The 24,907-nt window shown below is 38.5% G+C and overlaps 1 protein-coding gene across 1 annotated transcript in view; it reads left to right on the top strand.

The window, feature by feature from the left end:
• Positions 1-24,604, top strand: part of LOC124804969 (sodium/calcium exchanger 1-like) — a 198,735-nt gene extending 174,131 nt beyond the window's left edge. Inside the window, exon 7 of the mRNA XM_047265363.1 lies at positions 17,669-24,604. Coding sequence (XP_047121319.1) covers positions 17,669-17,873 — 205 coding nt within the window. The 3' untranslated portion in view covers positions 17,874-24,604. The remainder of the gene's footprint in view (positions 1-17,668) is intronic.
• Positions 24,605-24,907: the final 303 nt, after the last annotated feature.

The following is a 24,907-nucleotide window of genomic DNA, read 5'->3' on the forward strand; positions in this document are numbered from 1 at the left end:
CTTAGATAACACAGAGTAGGGGTTTGATGAAAACTGTAACACAAACAAATAATAATAATGATAAAATGGCAAGTTCTGGCAGACAAACTGGAAACCAAATATTGTTGCTATGGTCCTGATGTCAGCTGCTTGTGTCTAGGGACAAACCAAATGAGGTGGTGTCATTTTAAATTGACTGGCCATATATTTGGAAGGGTGGAGGCTTCAGCCTTCATCTGGACATCCTGATTTAGGTTTTCCATCATTTACCTAAATTATTTTAGGCAAATGTCAAGATTGTCCCTACTACAGGGTTACAGATGACTACCTTCCCCATGCTTTTCAAACTAGATCTGAATGTATGTAAATGTTTTTGTACATAAATTACATTTCTTGTTCTTAAATTTTAGTACCAATACATGTCCAATATCATTGCAAAAGTGACCTACAAATGAATAAAACTACTGCTAAATCAAATAGTGGAAACTTCAGGATGGAATGTAATAATATCATGAAAAGAATAGTAGCTACTCATCATATAGCAGAGATGCTGACTCAGAGATAGGCACAACAAAAAGCCTGTCACAAAACAACGCACTCACACACACATGCAAACGCAACTCACACACAAGTGACCGCAATATCTGGCAACTGAAACCAGACTCAGAGTCTGGCTTCAGCTGCCAGAGATTGAGGTCATGTGTGTGTGAGTTGCATTTGCATGAGGGTGTGTGTCTGTTGTCTATTTTTGACAAAAGCCTTGTTGGCTGAAAGCTCGTCTTTTTGTTGTGCCTATCTGCAAGTCAGCATCTCTGCTATATGATGAGTAGCAACTATCCTTTACATAATATTGTTAAAACTACTACTACTACTTCTGCAAAAACTACTACTACTACTTCTACTTCTGCTACTATTACCACCACTATTACTATGCAATAAATACGGTACTCAGGATTGTGGTTACATATAACAACAACTAACAGGTCATATGATTCCTTACAAATATATTTCGTGATCCTAAAGTTACAAAGGATGTTGCCACAAACATCAGTCAGAGCAAACCAACTGCAGCTCCAGAGAGGTTAGGTGTGTTACCTCAGGGAATCAGTTTTGTTCCGGGCGAGTCCACAGAGTTACATCCCCACAGTGTGTGGCGAAAATGGGAGAACGCTGTGTGCACCATCAGGAGGTTGGTGCTGTGGACATATGAATCACTGTAATGTGGTTAGGAGCAGCGAGAGGCTAAGGAGAGGGGGATGGTGGTGTGGTGTAGGTGGTATGATGGTCCATGGCCAGTGAGGCAGCAGGAGGCATGATATCATCGGCAGTGAAGGAAGGTGCAGCATACCCAGCGTGATCATTAGGGGCTGGTGAGATGGCAGTAGAAGCGGTGTCATCCCTGGCATCAGCAGCAAGAGTGGCTACACAGGGGCACTGACGATGAGTGCTCCATCAGTCGTAAAGCGAGATGTTAAAGTCACTGTATCAATGAAGGAAGGCAGGGGCATGACATGCTCAATCAACCTATAGACTTCATTGGGGCCCAACTGCCTATCTGCAAAACTGGCAGAGATGACTAACAGTGAGTCACGTAGGGTGACATCAATAATTTCCGGAAGAAAGTCACTCATATTTAGTTGTACTTCAAAGTGGGTGTCTCTTGGCTGTGGAAGTGCCGATGCAGGGCATAGCAACAGGGAATCAGCTAAAGTTCATGCAGGCTTGAGTCTGTTTAAGGAAATGTGGTCTTTTCTGAGATGGTAATGTCAAACATATTGTTGTCTTGCTTGACTACGTGGTATCGGCCACTGTAGGGAGGGATGCAAAGCCGACTTGACAGCATCTGTACATAGCACAATGTAGGAACATATGTTTAAGTCCTTGTGAACTAATATTGTAGGCTTTTTGTGATGGATAAGCAGTGGCACATTGATGTTGCGTATAAACTCATGCACTCGCTGCACTAGTTCTGGTAGGTCAGGGTCCAGTGTAGCTACACCTTGCAGAGAGGTAGATCGGCTCATGATATAGGACCTCAGCAAGCAAGGTATTCAAATCTCCTTTGTGAGCAGCCTTAATTCTGAGAAGCACCCAGGGAAGAGCATTGGTCCATGACTGCAAGTGGCAGATTAATCCTCCCTTGAGCATGTGCTGTCACTGTTCCACTAGGCTGTTTGACTGGAGGAGTAAGCAGTTGTGTAGATATGATGGCACTCACAAAGTCAGCACAATTTGCTGAACAAGGCAGACTTAAATTGCCAGCCTTGGTCTGTCATCAGTGATTTAAGAGAGTCAAACTTGGGAATCCAGTTGCAAACCATGGTCTTGGCAACTGTGTCAGCTAAAATTTCTGGTAATTGGGTGACCTCAATCCAATGCATTGTATGGTCAGTCATGCGTAAGATGTACTTTGAATCCTGCGACTCTGGGAGTGGTCCAGCTACATCAGTATAAATGTGTTGAAAACGCTCCTTTGAGGTAGGGAATTTCCCAAATGGGGGCAGGGGGCTGTGTGTGGCATCCTACAACAAGGGACACAGGCCATGGTCCATGTAGTGCAATCACGCTTGACATTGGGCCAGATGAAGCATTCCATGACTAATTTGAGTATGGGATATATGCCAGGATCTGAAAAATTGTGCAACAAGTCAAACACAGTTTTACAATAGGATTCTGGGACAACTGGTCATATCCTCTCTCACAACACATCATACCTAACAGGTTTGGTGGCTCCAGGCAAGTGTCTTGCCCAGTGAGTAGTTGTTGTACGTCAGGATCTGTGGCCCGTGTATCAGTGAGTAGATCAAAGTCCAGCTGAGTAGGTGTGGCTGCCAAGCAAGACAGGTAGTCCGTGACTATATTTTCCACACCTCAGACATAGCTGATGTCAGTGGTAAATTGCAAGACTGGGACAAGGTGATGAAGGCACCTTGGCATGGTGTTAACAGCTGCAGTGTCATCCTCGAAGCAGCAAACCACCTCAAAGAGGCCCAAGAGCTCTCTATTGACCACTTCTTCTGAGTATCAATCAACTTTTGAGAGAACAAATGCAGTGGCTATGTTACACCGGTGATCTCTTGTTACAGGACCACACCAATCACATGATCACTGACATCTGCGGTGATCATGAGGTGTGCATCTAAGAGACAGCTGGGTGAGGTTGACAGTCTGTGCAAGGTCAGATTTAATCTTGTCAAAGTCCATCTGCATTTTGGATATCGATGTTGGGGGTCATTTGCCACAGGTGTTCTTCCCACACAGCAGCTCAGTCAGAGGCAAGAGTGTTTCAGCAGTGTGTGGGAGATGATGCTTGTAAAAACTGATGACTCCAACAAAACATCATTGTTCTTGATAGTGCAATGGGAGAGGGAGGAGATGGATTTGTTCCCTTTCCTCCAGTGTGGGGCATATCCCCAAAGCATTAACTACATGTCTAACAAAGGTGACAAATGATCACTATAGTTGGCATTTATTGTTATTAATTACGACACCAGGAGGGTGCAAGAAAATTATCACATCATCTAGGAAAGCATAGCAGAAGGACATGTTGTATAGGAGCCATCAATAAACCTCTTCCTGATCTGGGCCACATTTTTTAATCCATATCGCATAAATAAAAACTCAAACAGACTGAATGGCATGATTATTGCAGCTTTTGGTATATCTTTGTCACCCATAGGTATCTGTAAATAGCCCCTATCACAGTCAACAACACTGAATGTAGTGGCCCCAGCAAGTTTGTGTGTGAAGTCTTGTGAGTTCAATACAGTGTAGCTCTCTATTATAATCCAGGCATTGAGGTACCAATAATCACCACACAATCACCAAGTATTATCCTTTTTGAGGATGAGCTTGATAGGAGAAGCCCGGGCACTGTTGGATGGCCATACAATACTAGCATGCAAGAGTTCATCTATGGCTTTTGCTGCTTTCAGTTTGTGGGGAAGTAGGTGGTAGGGGCAGTGGTTGGCCAGGGGTGTTGTTGATGCAATGAATTGTCCCATCATGGATGGTACAAAAAGCATGCGGCCAAATAGGCTAGCATGAAATGGCAACCAAGGGCATAGCAATATATGTTATTGTAACACCATCATCAGTGGACACCCCAGTCATGGAGGCACTGCCATTAATACAGTGTGGTCAGGCAGCACAATTAGGTAATTACACTTGATTTACCTGTTTTTGGGCTGACATATTGTCTTCATCATTGGCCAGTGGGTGTAGAAGTTGTAGAACAGTGATTTGCTGTTGAGCTGTATGAAGCTCGTTAGATATCTCATTGATGCATGAGTGCAGAAGGTCATTGGTTGCCGGCATATCTGAGCTGTAACACCAGAGTTTGAAGTGTGTGGCAGATGTCATGCGGAGCTCATCCAGAAGCATTTGACATTTCAAGTTAAGATTCAGAGATGTTTCTGATTGTGAAATAGGAGACAGCAGTGTATTTTTGGTAGGAAGGAAGTCACTGATCTAGCCACTGATCAGCCATTGACCATTGTGGTTCAGGAGCAAAGTGCGATTCAGGTTGGCAGTAAATGTTAGTACCTGAAGAAGTCAGATCCTAAGACGGGTTCCACCATTTCAACCACGAAGAACACCCAGGGTATAGATGCATGGTTGCCTAGATTGAGAGTGGTAGAGGCAGTGCCAGTCACCGGTATCACAGAGTCATTAGCTACATGCAGTTCCATGGATGCAGATGAAAATGTGTCAGGAGGGAGAGATGGTAGAAACATTCTGACATTGGCTCTGGTGTTGAAGGTAAAAACTCAGTTGTGCACTGTTAAAAAAGAGGTGAGAGTCATCCAGTTATAAATGAGACCTGTGGATGCCATCATGATGAGACCTGATGCACCAGTATCAGGCCGTGGGATGAGTTTGGGTACAAGCAAGGTTGTCTGCAACACAGCACATCAGAGCTTGAGCATGTGTCGAACCAGCAGAAATGGTGTGTGTGGGCAGCCATAGTGCCTGGCCGACTCATACAGAGGTGCACTGGTGGTAGTCAGTGAGACCACACGGAGCAATAGTGGGTGCCGGCTCAGCAAGGTTCGGCAAGCCCCGGTAAACTTCAGGTGGCCAATGTCTGCGTGGTAGGAGATGTGCAGTAGTGGCCAGGAGTGCAGGTGGGGCATCAGCTAGTCTTGGCCGGGGCCATGTGTTGTTGGCCATGTACGTGGGGATGCTGTCAGTTGTAGTGTGGTCACGATGAGAATTAATCAGCCTCTGCCAATACTGGACAAGTGACTTCCAAATACGTCTGACCCACATGGGAATATACATAATGGATGTACGAGTACAGGTCGTAGACCCATGGTTGATGACATGTGCAAGTTTGGGTCTGGCTGTCAGTTGTGCACAGATAGCCAAATGGTAAGGCAATCGCTCATGATAAGTGGGAAATCGGGTTTTGAGTCCCAGTCCGGCACAGATTTTCATTGTCATGATCCCATTCTACCGCTGATGGTTATCATTACTCCCAATTGTGATTACATTTAATGTCTTCAATGAATGGCGCTGTGCGAGTGCTAACATTCTGTCAGTGAGGCATAGCTTGAAAAGTAGTGGCATGTGCTCATTTTGCTGTGGTTAACAGGTTTGAAATGCTGGTCAACAAGAGGTGCAATTCTTTCTGTGGAAGCATGGTAAGCAGATACAATTCCATTGTATTAGGGTCATTAGGTTTATTGATTTTGGAAAACATATAGAAGGTGGATGTGGAGGGCACTGTTGGGAGATGAGCAACGTGAATCTGGTGCTGGGCTTTTTGCATAGACCTAGATATTTGATTAAGAATTGATGGTTATGTTGGACTTTTGAGACAGGACAAGTGCAACAGAATTTGTAAGTGGAAGAGCTGTGGATGGCTGTTCTTTCTTCTGACAAAAGATTTGTGTTTTTGGTAAGGGTTCTAAGACAGGAAGTGAAGTGAGGTTAGAGTTAAAGAATTCCTGGAAGCTAATGAGAGTGGTTTTGATGGGAATGTAGAAAGGTCATGGTTGGACTGAGGTATGAACTGGGATAGGCAAGGTTCAGTTTTGGTTTCAGTTTTGGTCTGAGAGGTTGCTGGTCCAAAAGGATTTTTCATGAATTTGCTTTGCCAGTATTATATTGGTGGAATTTGAAGATTTGGAGTTGGTCGTCAAAGGTGGTGTGGCATCCAGAGGAGGAAATATTAGTGTTTGGGGGAGATTCTTTGGGTAATAGGCTTTTAGGCAATAGGATGCGGAACTGCAGATAGAAATGGTTTTTTATGGTTTTTTAGTCAATATTTGTCCACATAATTTACATTAAATAACGACAGGTACATTCTGAGGGGGATACATTATATGATGAACTGAGGTAATTTGATAATTACATAATATTAAACTGAAATCAGTTGGTGACTTGGGTAACTGGGAAGTGCATGCTCTAGTTGAAATGGTTCTGTCCAGTGCTTTAGGGTACCATAAAAATGCAGCAAAGCCATGCTAGTGAAGGGTGGTAACACCTGTGTGTGAGACAGGTGAGAGGAAACATGTATCAAACGATACACCTGATCAATGAGAGTTATAAAAACAGGTTTGAAGCATGAGACAGCAATAAAATACATGCCTGAGGCAAGCTAATAGGAGGGAGCCATGTGTTGATACAAATATAACTGAGAGCCCTGGGTGGAAAACAAATACTGGAAGGAGTAAAGGCAACAACTCATATTATAGTTGTCGCTCTCAAACACTACCTCTCCCATTGTCCTGCCAACTCCAAACCCACCACCTCATATCCTGAATCCACAAATTCTGTTCCTTCCAAGGGGAAACTACAAACAAACACATCATATACAAAATCATATACGTTCATTTAGTTAAACAGCTGAGAATGTTCACCTATACCAGATTTGAGAGTATACATGGTATCGGTTATCTCTATTAAAAAAAAGGTAATGTTAGAGGAGGGTGACCCATTATAATGTGCATGCCATTTTTTCTCCTTGGACTTGGGTGAACTAGTGTGCCTGCAGATGGATGGCCCAGACATTCAAAATCTGCAGGAAGACACTACCTTTGTGTTGACAGTGGAGTCCCATTGTCTTCCTGGCTCTTCACATCCAGTGCTGTGCGATACCTCTATCAGTACGCTACTCCCTCATCCCAGTCTCCCTCTGATACAGCGTTCTGTTGGTCGTTCATGACTTGGCACACCCAGGAATTAAATCTATCACATGCCTTGTGACAGAACATTTTGTCTGGCCTGGTGTAAAAAACAACTTTTGCTCTTGGACATGCACATGTTTACCTCGCCAATGTAGCAAGGTTGGTCATCATGCTCAGTCCCCTCTAGGACAATCTGAAATACTAAAAGGACCATTCCATTATCTAAACCTTGCCCTTGTGCGTCCTTTTCCACCTTTGGTATGTTTTAGGTACATACTGTCAGTCATTGATCATGCCAGCAGATGGGTAGAGGCTGTTCTCCTCTCAGACACATCTGCCGATTCAGTCACATGAGTCTTTATCAATACATTGATATCCTGCTTTGGTTGTCCCTCTTCTATCATGAACGACCAAGGGAGACAGTTCAAGTCACTCCTTGTTGCCAGGTTAAGACTGTATGTGGTGTCAACAAATTCCACATGAGCATGTACCATCCACAGAGCAGTGGAGTAATCGAGCATGGACAATGCATGCTTAAACCAGCCCTCATATGTCACTCAGGTTCCTGGTCAGATGCCGTTTTTTTGGTGTTACTCAGAATCTGCACAGCATTTAATGATGCCTAAATTCTTTCTTAGCCAAAATCTTATATGGCAAGCCTTTGATACTCCCTGATGAGTTTTTCAAAAACTCTGAGCACCCGTACCCTGCCAAGCTCCCTACTCTAGTCGAGCAGGTGTGCTTGTACATTGCCGACATCCGCACTCTGTCTCCATGTGCTCACATTGTACTGCAAGTGTTTGTACAGAAAGACATAGGGCAGTGTGAGTCCATTATGTTCCAAGCTGAAATGATATGTATAGCATTACAACCTCCCTACTCTGGACCACAAGGGGTGTTGCATTGCATAAATAACACTTCAGAAATTTGCCTCAATGGAGAACAACAGACTGTGTTGCTAAATGGAGTTAAACCTGCTTGGACCCTTCATGAGGAACCTCCATTGATATCTGATTCTGAGATGTCATCCAGGGATATGGCTTCCTCCACATGCATTGACCAATTGTCTTCAGAGTTCACCTCTCCCTCTGTATCTGCCACTGCCATTGCTCCACGTGATGACTTCTATTGGACAACATGCCTTCTCCCTGTGTGACTTCTACACTGTCACTGCCTCACTCTTTTCCCACAGTTGCCATCTTCATGGTCAACATATTTGCATTTTGCATTGAGTATCTCTCTCTCCAACTCTGAGCCAGTACTCTCAGCATTCTCCACATTCCTCCACATTTGCTCAATGATTCAGCAACAGCCCACATCATTCTTCTCCACTCCTTCCAGCTTTCTCATGATGCTAATGAGCGAAACATTGCAGCTTTGATCAACAACAACAGTCACCTCTCTATCACCAGCCTACTCATCGCACATCCTCCCTCTACAGTGCGGAACCCAATGATCCCTCTTTCTCAAGCATGCTGACCTCTGCATCCTCCTCACTGGCTATGGGACTACATGGTCTCCTTGATCCACAGATTCACACTGTCTCTAGCCTCAAGAAATGGTGCAGTCACATCTCCCTCGTGGGCCTGCCATGATGTCACTGGTTGTGCAAGTCTTTCACACATCCTTGCCTGAGGCTGACTGGCCGCCACTCCACCCTATCAACCACAGTGCCGACCCTTCATTTCCTACCCTGTGCTCCATACGTCTGTGGGAGGGGAAAGGGGAGGGGGGACCTCTGTGGCAACTATCTATAGCAGATTGACTATCTAGAGGCAAAACCCACTGATGTCACTTCTGACTCGGGCTGTTTCCTCTTGCCATTGGATCATTAGTGAATTACAACTTTGTATCAGGGTATCGTAATAAATATGTAAATATGTTGTGGTGAATCAAGTGTCCACATGTCATTATATTCACTATGCATAGTGCCCCATTCTCATAATGTTTTAATTTTTTTTTTATGAAATGCTGCTTCAAACAGTGACATGAATTCATCAGTGAATAGGTTATACTTTTGGTTAACATTTCATTCTTCTTTCTTAATACATTGGATTCCAGTCAGTCTGCTGATTCAGTCGATGACTGAAAGTTTCTAATTTATTAACCCTGACTGTTCTAAAATACCTCAAAACTGTCATTTTTTTTACTTAAAGCAAGTGTCATTAGGAGAAGGCAACTACCCTTCATGATCAAACAGTCCATTGATTATTTGACTTACAATACTATTAATACTCCTACACTTACCAATAAAAATGTTGTCTTTAAGGCTTACACAGCTGTCTGTCACTTGGTAGGAGTTCAACTACGGGAAATAAGTTAAAGGTTTGTCACAAGTTCTTTTGACTGGTGTTGTCTGTTAGGAATTTGACACTGAAGTCACCCATAATGACTAACTGTTTAGCCTTTGAATATATTGTTACCAAAATTGATTCCAGCTGCTTTAAGGAAACACGGATTTTCCCTACAGGAACCCTGTACACTGATCAGCCTGGACATTATGACCACTGACCAACTATTGATATGAAACCACCCAGGCGATAATGGAATCACATTGTGAGGAATGACTGCTAGTCAGACACACACATGACATGTGTAGAATAGGGAAGGCATGCAACATATCTGAGTTTAACCGAGGGCAGATTGTGGTGGCCAGGAGTCTTGGCATGAGCATTTCAGAAACAGTATGACTTGTCAGGTTTTTGAGGAGTGCTGTGGTGAGTGTCTTCAACATGCGGCAAAACCTAGGTGAAACCTCATCCAGAAGTCGTGGGGTTGGGTGGCTATCCTTATTACAGGTGCTCAACATCGTAGGCTGAGCAGACTGGTAAAACAGGACAGGCAGTGAACTGTGGTGGAATTAACCTTCAGCTTTAATGTTGGGCAGAGCACAAGTGTGTCTGAATACACAATGCACCAAAACCTCCTAATGATGGGCCTCCGCAGCCAACGACCATGTATGTGCCAATGTCAATACCATGACATTGACAACCATGACTGAAATGGACACACGACTATCGGAACTGGATGTTGGTGCAGTGGCAGAGTTTAGTATGGTCTGATGAATCCCAGTACTGTCTTCATCATGCCCATGGGAGGGTGCAAATCAATTGTCTTCCAGGGGAACAGCTCCTTGACACCGGTACTGTGGGATGGAGATAAGCTGGTGGCAGCTCCATTATGCCCTGAGGAACACTTACATGGGCATCCATGTGGCCAATGGAGCTCACACAAGGCACCACAATGGCCAAGATGTACTGTACACCCCTACATGACAATCAAATCTCCTGACAGCAATAGCATTTCTCAAGATAATGCACCATGTCGCAGCCCCAGGAATGTAAATGGCTTGGTTTGAGGAGCACAGTGATGACATCCAATTGATGTGCTGGCTCCTCAACTCAGCAGATCTGAATCCAATCAAATACATCTGGGATGTGATTGTACATGGTGTCAAAGCTCATCACCCCCCTCCCCACAATTTACAGGCATCAGGTGACTTTTGTGTGCAAACGTGTCTCCAACGCCCTTCAGCAACCTACCAATGCCTCATTTCTTCGATACCATGATGCATCTCCGCTGTTATCTGTGCCAAAAGTGGACACAGCAACTATTAGGTAGGTGGTCATAATGTTCTGGCAAGTCAATGTATATCATTGCCACTGTAACAGACCTATCATTAGCAAACATTTCAGATACACTGGTTTCAAAATTAAGATCTGCATAATAAATACTTAAAGTCAAATGATTTATAGGCTACACCAGCTTTGACATATATTGCTGCTCCACCTTTCTCTCTATTTAATCAACATTAAGTATCAGCTAACACATAGCCCTCTAACTGAGGCATGACCATGTCAGCCCTTATATGGTGCTCCGTGGAACATAAATAAACAGGCTTGGCCTGTGAAATGATTTTCATTTATTTGAGAGCCAGAAACTCCAGTTTGGACCATTATATTTTGGTGGAACATTATCGTTACTGGGAGTTCTTATGTTAAAGTGTTTGGGTGTTAAACGGAGTAAGTAATAACTTAATTTACTGTCAGGCACACTACTAAGGATCTGTTTGTGTACACATGACTTACAAATTGTCCAGAGCCTCCCATCATCGTTTTTAACAGTTGTTTTACTTTGATAATATGCACTTTGACAAATTTCTCATCCAAGAAGGTGCACCTTCATTATTGGATACTTGATGCACAGTACCTGAATGAAGCCAGCAGGATAAAAATAGATTTGTTGGAGAATATGGATTCCATGACATAAACAAATAGCAACCAGGAATAAGACTGGAAAAGATAAACATTTATTCTTAAGGAGTCAGATAACAGCCCATTAGCTGTGAACAGTGATATAAAACTTAAGGACTTTAAGCAAACTGAGTAGCCAAAGAATGCTGACAAATTGGGTGAGAATAGGGCATATACAAATACTGTGAAGCAGTGACAACAACGCTTAATAAAAGCATTGAAGACAAATCACTACAAACGGAAATATGTGTAATGAAGAGAGGCTCCCGTAAGTAAGACAGAGATAAGAGTCAAGAAATTATTTTATCCATTTTGATTAGAGAACACTGCAGGTGTTTAGTGTAATTTAAAATCAAGAAAACTATGGACAAGTGATATAATGCTTTCAGTTAATTGGCTAAACAAGAAGGTATAAGATTACATGGTATATACTTTTTAGCCAATGGTAAAATATGTTAAGAAAGAACATCAACAGAAAGTGCAAAGTAGCAAAATCATAATTAATAGGATAGAGAGAAAGAAAAACAAGAAACATAGGAAAAATTTATACTGGGTGCAGACTGATTAAATGCGATTTGTGAATAATAAATGGTAAAGGTCTGAATCTCTAGAGTCAAAATGGAAATGTCCCTTATGTGCTAATGAAAGGGCAGATGTATAGAAATTTTTCAAATGGCTGTATGATGGTGAACAGCCATCACACCACGAGACACACAAGGTTGAAGTAGTGATTGATTAAATAGATTATCCAGAGCAAAAAAGTCTCCAAGTCAATAGGATACCATGTTCATTTACTAAAATCAGTTAGAAAACCAGGTATTTTGAGATTTTTTTGACTGATGACGGAATCTCCAAAACAGATGGCATACTTTTTGAGCAGTTATTATTAACACATTTCCATAGAGGGCACAAGAAGAGGATTTTGAGACATATGCCATACCTCTCATGCTCATGTCACATAATCAAGAACTATATGTTTGTGTGCAAGAGATAGGGGGCGGGGGGGGGGGACACAGATGCGTGCATGATTGTGATAAAGAACTGTAGAGATATTATAACATGCCTGTATGCTTTCTAATAATCTGTTTTTATATCCATGACTCTGTTTTGGATGCAGATCATTACTCTGCCTTTTAATGTATAATAAATATGTAGATAATTCTAACATCAGTTATATGTAATGGTATTTATTGCTACACTAGTTTCCATATGTTTGATTTATATACTTACAAATTATCTATAATGTTTTGATTTTACATTACTGAATACCCAATATCATTGTAAAATGAGCCATGGATCACTGGAAATCCAGAATCATAAAAGGGAAAACTGAAGAGTTGTTGGATCAAGATCAGCTTAGGTAGGGGGAAGATAAAGGACCAGAGAAGCAGTTGTGACCTTGTACTTTCTAACAAAAATAAGGATTCAGAAAAAATTTACATACCATTATGGTATTTATGCATATTGCAATAGTTTTCAGTACACTTACACAAACTGAGGATGATATGGATTAAGTGTAGAGAAAGATGAACAATCAACAATCTCTTCAAAAACAAAGGGAGATAACAAAACTTTAAAATCAGGACATTTGTTAAAAATAGTGCAAGACAAGATTTCATTATATATCTCCTGTTGCTTAACTTGTATGTCAAAGAAGTAATGAAAGAAGACATTAGGAAATAAATAAAAGCTCTGTGGAAACAAAGGACCTATAATGAGGTTTCAGAGTCAAGCAATTAGGCAAGATCAGTGGAAATCCAGGATGGAATAATGATAATATTATGAAAAGGATAGATTGCTATTCGCCATGCAGCAAGGTGCTGAATCACAGATAGGCACAACAGAAATACTGTCAAACAAGCAAGCTTTCAGCCAAAAAGGCCTTCATCAGAATTAGACAAAACACACACACACACACACACACACACACACACACACACACACATTTGCTCAAACACAACTCACACACACACGACCACAGTCTCTGGCTGCTGAGACCAGAGACTGGCAGCCAGACTGTTGTCGTACGTGTGTGTGAGCTGCATTTACATGTGTGAGTGAGTGAGTGTGTGTGTGTGTGTGTGTGTGTGTGTGTGTGTGTGTGTGTGTGTGTGTATGTGTGTGTCGAATGGTGTCTGTCTTGCAAAAAAAGGGTTACACAGAAAGAAATGTAGATCTTTTGTGATAAATATTTCTTTGGGATAAATATTTCTGTGTCTTGTGTTTTGAATACACATGAAGACAGCAACAACTTTAAAATGAGTTCATAAGTTAATTTATTCTTTCATTCATTCCTTCATACATTGTTTACCACAAATAATTTGATGTAAATGGAACAATTAATTTTTTTAGGTATAGTATGCAACAACACTGGGAAGCAACTGTTATAAACTGCTTCTGTAGGCTGTATAACCATCATTTAAGCAAATATATACTGTTTATGTTTAGTTACACTTAAATGAATCTATCAAAATTAGTAGAAAACTCCCATTTAAAAAAAAAACTCACTGCTTCCTCAGTTATGCTAGATAGCTGCTATTTGCGTGATAATTATATGACTACACTGATTTTGATCAATAATAACAGTTATCTACATTTGGAAACAATACAAGCAGGTTTCAAGGAGGTTTGAGACTTATTGTAGCATTAATAACTCAGTTTCATAATCCAGAATAGAAGTTAATTTGTAAAAGTACCAGTTAATGAAATACATCTTTATTTTTCTTTCATATCTGAAGATATTTCCAACTTCTTGTTTTACATCTACCAGCAGCATGTTATAGATCCTTTTCCCTGTGTGCTGAATACCACTCCAAACTCTAAAAAAGATGCAAAAGATGTTGTCATAGAAATAATTTCTATGTCTTGTATTGTGGTTTCATAAATGACAGTTCTTCAGAGAGTGACTTCTGTTACTGACAAAAAATGTGTTGCCGTGTGAGTGTAGAAATTCAAAGACATCTGAAGATGACTGCAAGATGTGCATTTATCTGTTTTGACACATTCTTATTGCTCATGCTTGTTTGGTAAGTACTTCATTTATTTCAGCCGTAGTGCCTCAGGAGATAATTCCACAGTACAACAGAGAGTGACAATTTGCAAAATTGACTAGTATCCCTATCTTCAAGATAACAAAACGTGAGATACTTTTAAACGAAAATATGTCAGACTGAGCATTTTCATTAGCTCATCTACATGTTAACCCCATTTCAGCTTGTTACCCATGTGGACACTCAGGAATTTTACACATAGTATTTCATATACTGTATGATCATTAATAACTATTTTTCTTATTTGTCTTAAATTGCATAATGTAAGTCTTTAGGAAACTGAAAATTTAATTATTTGTCTTTAACCAGTTGTAGGTCTATCTGGCTGCTATGGGGGCTATAATTACTTTGGTTAAATTTGGAACTTGTGTTATCACAGTGGGGATATCCTTTTGCTATAAAACAGCTTTTCTATCTTTTTTATGGTTTATCAGAATAATAAATTACTTTATTTCATGGTTTTCAACAGTTTTTATTTATGAGCCTCAGTTACAAGCAAGTGCATATGATTGTTGTAAATAAGGAGGTTTACTTGACTATTTAAATGACAAGGTCCTGTAGATTTTTACTATTTCCCTATAATTACAAACATACATGTAAATATCTGTTCTCTAAATTTTCTCAATAGTGTTTGGTGAAAAGAAGGGTGTTTTTTTTCCCAGGGACTCTCATTTGCTTTAATGTCTTCTCTTAATCTGACCTGGTGGGGTCCCACAACTTGAACAGTACTCAAGAATGGGTTGTACTAGTGATCTGTAGGTAGTCTCCTTTTTAGGCGAGCTACACTTTCTTAAAATTCCCCCAATAAACCTAAGTCTGCCATTCATCTTTCCTACTGCCATCTTTACACGCTCATTCCATATCATTTCACTTTGCAGTTTTACACCTAGATATCTAAATGCTGTGTCTGTATCAAGCAGCACACCACTGTAGTTTTTAATGCTAATGTTAACCTGTTAAAATAAAGGTTCAAGCATATTTGTTTTGGAGCTACATATTGAATGGTAGCTGAATGGTGATTTGTTTATTTTGCAAGCTTTAAAATTTGTGATACAGCACGCTTCTTCATTTCATAGCACACTAGGGAATATAGAAAGATACTTGCTATCTTGTATTCTTATATTAGACAATGTGTATGCTTTCATTATTGGGCACTTCTTGGGGTAGCAAATATCCTTCCACATTTTCATTCTACACCAAATCATATATTCATAATGTTACTGGAAACTATTTCATTTGTTTTATATAAGCCCATTTGCAAAGAAATTTTTTTAACTGCTCATTATAGTAGGTGGATCATGAATAAAATAGTGTACTGGTACTCAGGACCTGGGTTCTCTCCTACATATTGCAAACAAATGCTATGATAATTCTACAAATAAAACTGTGAGAGTTCCTAATATTACCCTGAACTTATTATTACTTTATCATCAAAATGTTTAGACTTCCTCTGTGATCTATTATGTAGTGATACTGATTATTGCTATCACTATCTCTGCTTTAATTATCAGCAAACACCTCCAGGTTTTCCAGGATGGAACATTCTAGTGACAGAGGTGGATAAAATGCTCATTGAATTGTAAAGTTTTCAGGATGGAAAGTTCTATGAAGGAGATGGATGCAACACTCACTGAATTGTAAAGTCATCCAACTGGAAACAAGAGAGCCTATAATCAGCAGTATACACTAACACATCTTCATTCACTCAAATAAAAACTTCCTTGCTAAATCTTGTGACATTTTACACTACTGGCCATTAAAATTGCTACACCAAGAAGAAATGCAGATGATAAACAGGTATTCATTGGACAAATATATTATACTAGAGCTGACATGTGATTATATTTTCATGCAATTTGGGTGCATAGATCCTGAGAAATCAGTACCCAGAACAACCACCTCTGGCTCTAATAACGGCCTTGATACGCCTGGGCATTGAGCCAAACAGAGCTTGGATGGCGCATACAGGTACAGCTGCCCATGCAGCTTCAACACAATACCACAGTTCATCAAGAGTAGTGACTGGCGTATTGTGACAAGCCAATTCCTTGGCCACCATTGACCAGACGTTTTCAATTAGTGAGAGATCTGGAGAATGTGGTGGCCAGGGCAGCAGTCGAACATTTTCTGTATCCAGAAAGGCCCGTACAGGACCTGCAACATGCGGTCATGCATTATCCTGCTAAAATGTAGGGTTTTGCAGGGATTGAATGGAGGGTAGAGCCACGGGTCATAACACATCTGAAATGTAACTTCCACTGTTCAAAGTGCCGTCAATGCAAACAAAAGGTGATCGAGATGTGTAACCAATGGCACCCCACACCATCACGCCGGGTGATACGCCAGTATGGGGATGACAAATACACGCTTCCAATGTGCATTCACCGCGATGTTGCCAAACACAGATGCGACCATCATGATGCTGTAAACAGAACCTGGATTCATACGAAAAAATTACGTTTTGCCATTCGTGCGCCCAGGTTCATCGTTGAGTACACCATTGCAGGCACTCCTGTCTGTGATGCAGCATCAAGGGTAACCACAGCCATGGTCTCCGAGCTGATAATCCATGCAGCTGCAAACATCGTTGAACTGTTCATGCAGATGGTTGTTGTCTTGCAAACGTCCGTATCTGTTGACTCAGGGATCGAGACGTGGCTGCACAATCTGTTACAGCCATGCAGGTAAGATGCCTGTCATCTCAACTGCTAGTGATACGAGGCCGTTGGGATCCAGCACAGCGCTCTATGTTACCCTCCTGAACCCACCGATTCCATATTCTGCTAACAGTCATTGGATCTCAACCAACGCGAGCAGCAATGTCGCAATATGATAAACCGCAATCGCGATGGGCTACAATCTGACCTTTATCAAAGTCGGAAACATGACAGTACGCATTTCTCCTTCTTACTCGAGGCATCACAACAACGTTTCACCAGGAAATACCAGTCAACTGCTGTTTGTGTATGAGAAATCGGTTGGAAACTTTCCTCATGTCAGCATGATGTAGGTGTCACCACCGGTACCAACTTTGTGTGAATGCTCTGAAAAGCTAATCATTTGCATACCACAGCATCTTCTTCCTGTCAGTTAAATTTCACGTCTGTAGCACGTCATCTTCGTGGTGTAGCAATTTTAGTGGACAGTAGTGTAATTTTTTCTTGCTGATTGCTCATATCTGTGTTTTATTAGTAATGAATGACTTGTAAATTTGTTGTATATATGTAATTAATTAGTCCCCTGTATTTTTCAGTATGGCTTTTTCTGTGACAATATTCTGCACAGAAGCTGCTGTTGCAATAATAATCTTAGTTTTGAGGAGATCCAAAATGGTTGGAGGTGAACTCGGTGGTCCAAAATGCATAAAATGGACAACAACATGTGTACTTCTGTCCCTCTGGCTCATATACCTAATACTGTCCAGCTTGGAAGTTTACGATGTGATTAAAGGATTCTAAATGTGGATAAGTGTGAGTATTTAACAGTAAAGTAACAATGTTTTATTTGAACTGTAATATGGTGCCAACTTTACAAGTCATTGCCAGTTTGTAAGATAACTGCAGTTGTTCTGTAGAGATGGAAATGGCACCATTTATGTTCTAAATCGCACATCACAACAAGAACTGACTTTTTGTTAGAAAATTGAGTGACAGAATTGATTTCATTATGGCAAGGACATGATTGGTAATACTGTTACTTGGGGCGCCATCTTGCCATAAGGTCATGTACTCTGAAATGAATATATATGTGAATTGTGTGAGATGTACTATAAAGCACACTTGTTATGACTGCTTATGCAGCAGGTGGATACATGATGGGGATCACAGCATGTCTGCAGTTTGAGCAGAGAGATGTAATTTCTATAGGAACTCAATCCAGAATGTAGTGTTATTGAGCCTCTAACTGCCAAAGAGTTGGAAGTGACCTTAATAAATGATGTGCCTATAGTACCATATATTGGTTTCAGGTGATTTTAATGAATCTCTATAAGCTAAATGATGGTAAAAGCAGAAACCTATGGGTTGAGTTTCAGAATGTTTTCAAATATGTAGTCTGTTAATAAATGAAATATTTTGATATGGTTTTCACAATCAACATGAAATGAGTGTAATGTAGCATTGCCACTTCTCAATCTTCCCATTCATTTGTTATTGTTCCTTTGAAAGCAAAATTTAATATAAAAAAGCACAAGAACACTGAAAATAAACTCAATCAAAGTGAAAGTGTTCATGTGTGCTGATCTGTGGAGTAAATATTGAAAAGATACATTTGAAGAGGATTTTATTAATAAGATTAGGTGTGCAAATGATATAGAGATAAGTAACTACCAACAAAACACATTCCCATCAGAAGAATTGTTTATACATCTACTCTTAGGGGTCCTTGTTTTTTTACTTTCATGTCACCATTCCATTTTCTGACATGTGCATGATAAATTATCAAATGTTACATTACACTCTTGGAAAATGACAGTGCTATTGAAGTCTTTAATTTTCATTTGCATTTCCATTTGCTCAATATATTTCCAGAAACTGGAAATTCAGTAGCTATTTCTGTGACTATGGCCCACTATCCAGTTTTTGTCTATTCAGTACTAACTGAAAAGGGTGTTATGTGACAACTGGTTGTATATTTGTGTAGGGTAAGAAATAATCCAGGTACTATTCATTCCCAGTGTCATGTGTATTTGTAAGCATGCACCCATTTCTATTTTTTAAAAATATATAAAAAGACATGAGAGCATCATCACCAACTATCTCATAATTATTGTCTACAGTTATCATTCCACACTGATAGCCTTTGCTTTTGTTATTTTAGTTCTGGTTTATTTAAAAATACCACCTCTTTTGAGCTCAGTGTTTTGACAAAATTACAGGGAAACAAACTCCTGAAGTGATTTCCCACGTCCATTGATATCTGTATATTTCGTCATCCATTGATATTTGCGTTTTTCATGAAGTACATAATGTAATTTTCCTGTAGAAAGTGCTTAATCTGATGGAAGCAAGAAAATTAATCACATGAAGTTTTCTGGTGCACTTTGTACTTTATGCGAGAATTAACAGTGGACGCTGATATTTTGTGCATATTCAATTTCTTAACTTTGGTGTTCAGCCTATTTCATCTGGCCATCTCTCATGACCTCCCTGCTGATGGGACATTTAAACTCTAATGTTCCTTCCTTCCTTTTTATTTCACCTTACTAGTTGTTTTATATATATTCTCGGAAAGAGATTTATTGGCAAATAACACATTTGTTATTGGAACACTTCCATACTCGGGCAGGAGACAACAACACTAAATCTCCTGCAACCATTGTCATGAATGATGTTTCAAATTTTCTATCTTTAGACAATTTTCCCTGTCACAAGTGTCACAGTGGAAATGCACTTTATGTTTTTTCTTTTGAGGTATAAAGAATGCACTGTGGAACATTTACAGTCGTATCATTTCTGCTCGGTAAGCCCCAAAAGGTGGTACAAACTGATAATCTGACATTTATTCCATGTGTATTAAATCAACATGAGATAAGTATTATCTCTGTTCCCAAGCATTTGTTGTAAATATTTCCCTTCGCAGTATTCCCATTTCAAAAAACTGTTACAAATGGACGTTATTAAATATATATTCTTTTTGTATGTGTCTACATTTACTATCTCTTTAAGCCAACACAAAAAAATGCAAATAATTATATGAACACAGGGAGCTGGCACTGATGAATAAAAAGAAAGTGTTGTGCAATACAAGTTTAATCTATTTATTTCACCAAATTAAAATCTACTGAACAATTTCCAACAGAGATGCAAAATTACCTTTAGGGGATTGTCCTGGACTGAGAAATGAGAGTGATAACTGACCTCAAGTAACTTTGTCCACAACTCATAGCCCATCATGGATGGTAATGATTAGAGTGAAGCATGTTACAATCTACTTTTCCTGCACAATTCTTCATCTGACATTAATGTAGTGAAGCAGTGATAATAATCATTGCTGCCTATTAAAAAATTATACATATAATAAAGAAGTTTAAAATACTTTTAAAGAAATATCTCTTTCTCACATCTGAAATTTAACTTGCAAACTTTTGTCTTTGTGCATTTTTAATATCTCTAATGTTTTATAATCTAGATTTGACTTCCTGGATCTTCCTGTTCTCTGTAAATAGGCTTCTAAAATCTTTAATAACATTAATTCTTTTTATGTATGGTAAAGCCACTTTGAGGCACATTGAAAATGAGAATAAGATCAAAGGTAGATTTCATTGCAAAGACATATAGTACAGAGCAAAACTGATAATCGCATAAAGTTTAATTTTTGAGAGTACATCTTTCACACCTACAACAAGAAGGTAAAAAAAGGAATTTAAATTAACAGGTAGTAACAAAGGTGCTATCTTTAAGCTGATCTGTTATTTCTAACACCCTGTTATGTCAAAAACTAAACTTTTGCTGTAGCAATAAACAGTACTTCTTTTACAAATCAAGAGAGTTTAAAAAATTATTATAACAGAATAATATTTCAGAATGCATAAAGGTAAATGGAAAAGGTGAATTTGCACAAAATCCAGAAGTATTTAAGACAGAAACACCAATAAGCTTCAGTAAACTTCACCCTTTTGTATTTTGTCTGGTAATTTTGCTTTCTCGCCTTACTTTCCATCATTTTGACTTTCAATTACAATTCAGAAGTGTCCTTAAACTGCCACAAAAACCTGTCCATATAGTCTCTGTTTTACATTGTTCTAAAAAACATACACATCTGAACTACATGTCACTAGAACACAGCAGAAGCTAGTGTACTAGCAGCCTAATATCCCAAGTACACACAGTTTGTCCATTCATTAAAGCACTGTAAAATTGTAACCGTTACACAAATAGTGGTTGTACCATAGGTTAAAATATCATGTAGTTTTGTACAGTAAAGGCATTATTTTGTTAGAATTCTAAGAACAAGAATCATTAACAAAATATTTTCCTCTTTTATTTATTTACTTAAGGTTTATAACATATACAGAAAATTCTTAAAGTCAGATATGTTCTATGTTAAAGATATGTGAAATGCTTGTCATCATGGCTGCTAAGTTCCTACTTCAGAACCATAATTTCCAGGTTACACAGAGAAATGACTGCCTTCTTAACTCTTTATTGTGGTAAAAGAACACTCATGAATATTGTGTCAGAAACATCAGAAAATATTTTCAGTTGTTGAAGTCTTTGTTGGTTATATTTATGAAATTAAAAAATTAAGAAGCAGCTAAGTTACTACAACATCTTTTGTATATGTTTTAAATTAACTACATACTGTACCTGTGAAATGAAAAAAGAAAATTTTAAGACTGTATCACATATTTCTATTCATACAATACGCTGCTTTGTATTCGTTGTGTAAGTATTCACGTTATATTTTTGTATCATGCCCGCTGTATAAATTAATACATCTTATATACCACAGAGGTCACGGTCTATTCCTCCTGAAACTAATAAAGAAATGTGAGAAAAATGTATAACAAAAAAAGCTCAAAAAGCAACCATTTTGTCATGCAATGCAGAATGTTTAGTGTGGCTATTTATTAGTGATACTACAGTAATCCATATACGTAAAGTGGCAGTAGGGGAAATAAACAATTTTTTTGTATTGTTTTATTGCAAAAATGGAAAAAACTTTACAACCAAAAGTGTGAATTTGAAGATATTGTTATCATAAAACCAAATAGCACACTGAGTAATTACATCAGTAATGAAATAAATAGCTTTGGTTGCAGAGTTATTTTCATTAAACATGCTTTGATTATATTCTGCTGAAATATTGTTGTGGTCTGTACCACATAAAAGACATTGATGTGAGGTAATTATAAAGTTTCTTTGAACTTATGTGTGACGAAAATGTAATCTGATCCTGTGAACTTTCCAGAAAGTGTTTTTGTTTCACGTTCTCCCCTTAGAATTGTGTCTTTTTACTGCTAATATTATTTCCCCCACAAATACTTCAATTGCTAATAATTATTCATCTTCATATATTTTGCACTATGAATAAAACAGAGATAAAATTTAGTAACTAATGTGATTGTATACTTATGTATTTCATCATCATAGAACAGCAGTTGCTCTCGGTAGATTGTGTTGATTTACTCCACTTACTTAAATGACATTATAAAAAACTGCCAACAGTCATGATATATCAATCAACATACAATAATAAATTATGTAAGTTCAGTATAGCGCCTATGTTTTGATCAGTAAAATATGGAAGTATTTTATCACCACATATCTGTGTGTTATTGATGCAGTAGAGTTATGAGAAAGGTTATTTCTTAGTTAGCTGCATATAGGTGAAGCTTATTTGTGCATCCGTCCAACCACCCTCCGTCCACCACTTCATGAAATACAACGAAATCTACCTATACCACTCTGCTTGCAGGCTTATTTTCTGTCACAGTTACTGAATTCTAGAGTTTTGCTAAGCTAAATTTAGTAGCTATAAAAAATCTTTGGTAGATAGACTTCATTTTCTGATTATCCAAATTCCTAACTTATCAAGATTACACCTATGTTTTTATTTTCAATTGCTTTATGGCTAATATCATCAAGCGACAAAATAAATAATTGTCTTCATGATGGCAGAATTAATACTGGTGTTGTAAGAATGAGCTTTTATAACAGAGAAGAAGCTCTTTGATGACATTTCAAATTTTGTGACAGAAAGTTACATGTAGGCCAACTGGACAGAGAAAAAAATACTTACAATGTTTTTTTGTCTCAAACAGAGTAACAACATAAAAATATTAACATATCATTTATAGTTGTTGCTGTACCAGTAGCATTTGCCATTCCTGTCATTTTTTAACTTATTGAACTATATTCCATATGTAAAATTTTATACTTGTGCATTCAGTTAAAGTGCTATGGTTCATGATAATCATGTTTGTTACCCAAATAAATTATACCTATGTCACCTAATACTTTGTGGACAATGTTGCCACTCCAGTACAGTTCTTTATTGTATGTATTTTAGTGTTTATTTCTGTAGGCTGTTTGTGAATTAAGAACACAATTATTTTAAACAAAGTAGCAACAATACTTTGTTATTTCTCTGTTTGTCAGATATAATAATATCATAGTTTATTTTTTACAAGTTGTTGTCTCCTATCTGGGATGTCACGCAATGATGTATAAGATATAAAGAGGAGCACCTACCTATCACTTGCTGAAGCTGCAATAACGGGAACAGAGATACTAGTCACACAAAACAAAAGAGTTTAGAGATTGGTTACTGTTTTTGCCTCTTCTTTGAACTGTTTTTCTTGTCCTGCATAACTTTTGCTCCAAAGGATTAGCAGTTCATTAAGTTTTTGTTTGACATTCTCCATCTTTTCTTCTGAGTACCTACTATCCTGGTATCAGTTTCAGCTTCAGTGACTGGTGACTTCATTCTCTTCTTTGGTCTCATATGTAGTTAGTCTTCATTCCTGACTTTTGTATTCTGAACACACAAATAACCTGTCTGCAAGCTGAAGAACTTAAATACTCTGTGAATTATAACTGAAATAACAATCAATTATCTACAACCTTTTAAATCAGCCCTTTAGATATGCAAAAAAATTCAAATGAGATTCATATACGCATGTGGCCACAAATGCTCCACAATCCTGTTTATTCTGAAGCATCTGCAATCTGGTATAGGAATTCATAACTGCTTCTGCAATTAAAGTTCTTATAATGTACAACAACAGACGATATATGCAGAGAAGTGACAAGCGACTGCTGTCATGCTGTAGTTTCTACAAACAGTTTCACAGTTTAAGTTACAAGATAAAAAAATTCTGGAGGGATGTGGGTAGTCACAGAGATTTCTCTCAGTCTACTCTCAACATTTACCACTGTACATATCTGTATATTTGTATATAATGTAAAAGTCAAGTTGTGCCATTATAAATGTTTAGATAATAAGAAAAACAGTGTATGTGTTGCATTTTCAATGATGTTTGCATGTAAGAGCTAAAAAATTCAGATACAAGAAAAAAATCATTTCTGATTAAGCAGTTATTTTGTAAATATTTAGTTCTTCCAGTGAAAACTTTTAAAACAAATTGTATATAGAGGATATAAATACATGTTGTTATGACAGGATGTCTTAAATGAGTCTGTTGTTTTGTTATGAAAGATGTTTACAATTTTATAGTGGACAAAAACAATTGTCCCATAAGTTGTGTAATAAAAAAATTTTGTTGCTTTTTAGAATTTATTGTTGCTGCTTTTACCAACCCTTCATAAACTACAACAAAATGAGAAGACGAATAATCTGGTACTTACAGTAGTTTAATAAAATGCAAACATGCATATGTGTGCATATGTACCCACAAACACACACTCCCTTACATACACACACACACACACACACAAACCAAGAAATTCTGCAAATGCCTGAAGATGGAGAACTGTCTTGGTATTTAATCACTCAGAAATCAATTGCAGTGCTGTGTGTTTTATGGAGT

Source organism: Schistocerca piceifrons, chromosome 1 (genome assembly GCF_021461385.2).
Source record: "Schistocerca piceifrons isolate TAMUIC-IGC-003096 chromosome 1, iqSchPice1.1, whole genome shotgun sequence".
NCBI classification, from domain to species: Eukaryota; Metazoa; Arthropoda; class Insecta; order Orthoptera; family Acrididae; genus Schistocerca; species Schistocerca piceifrons.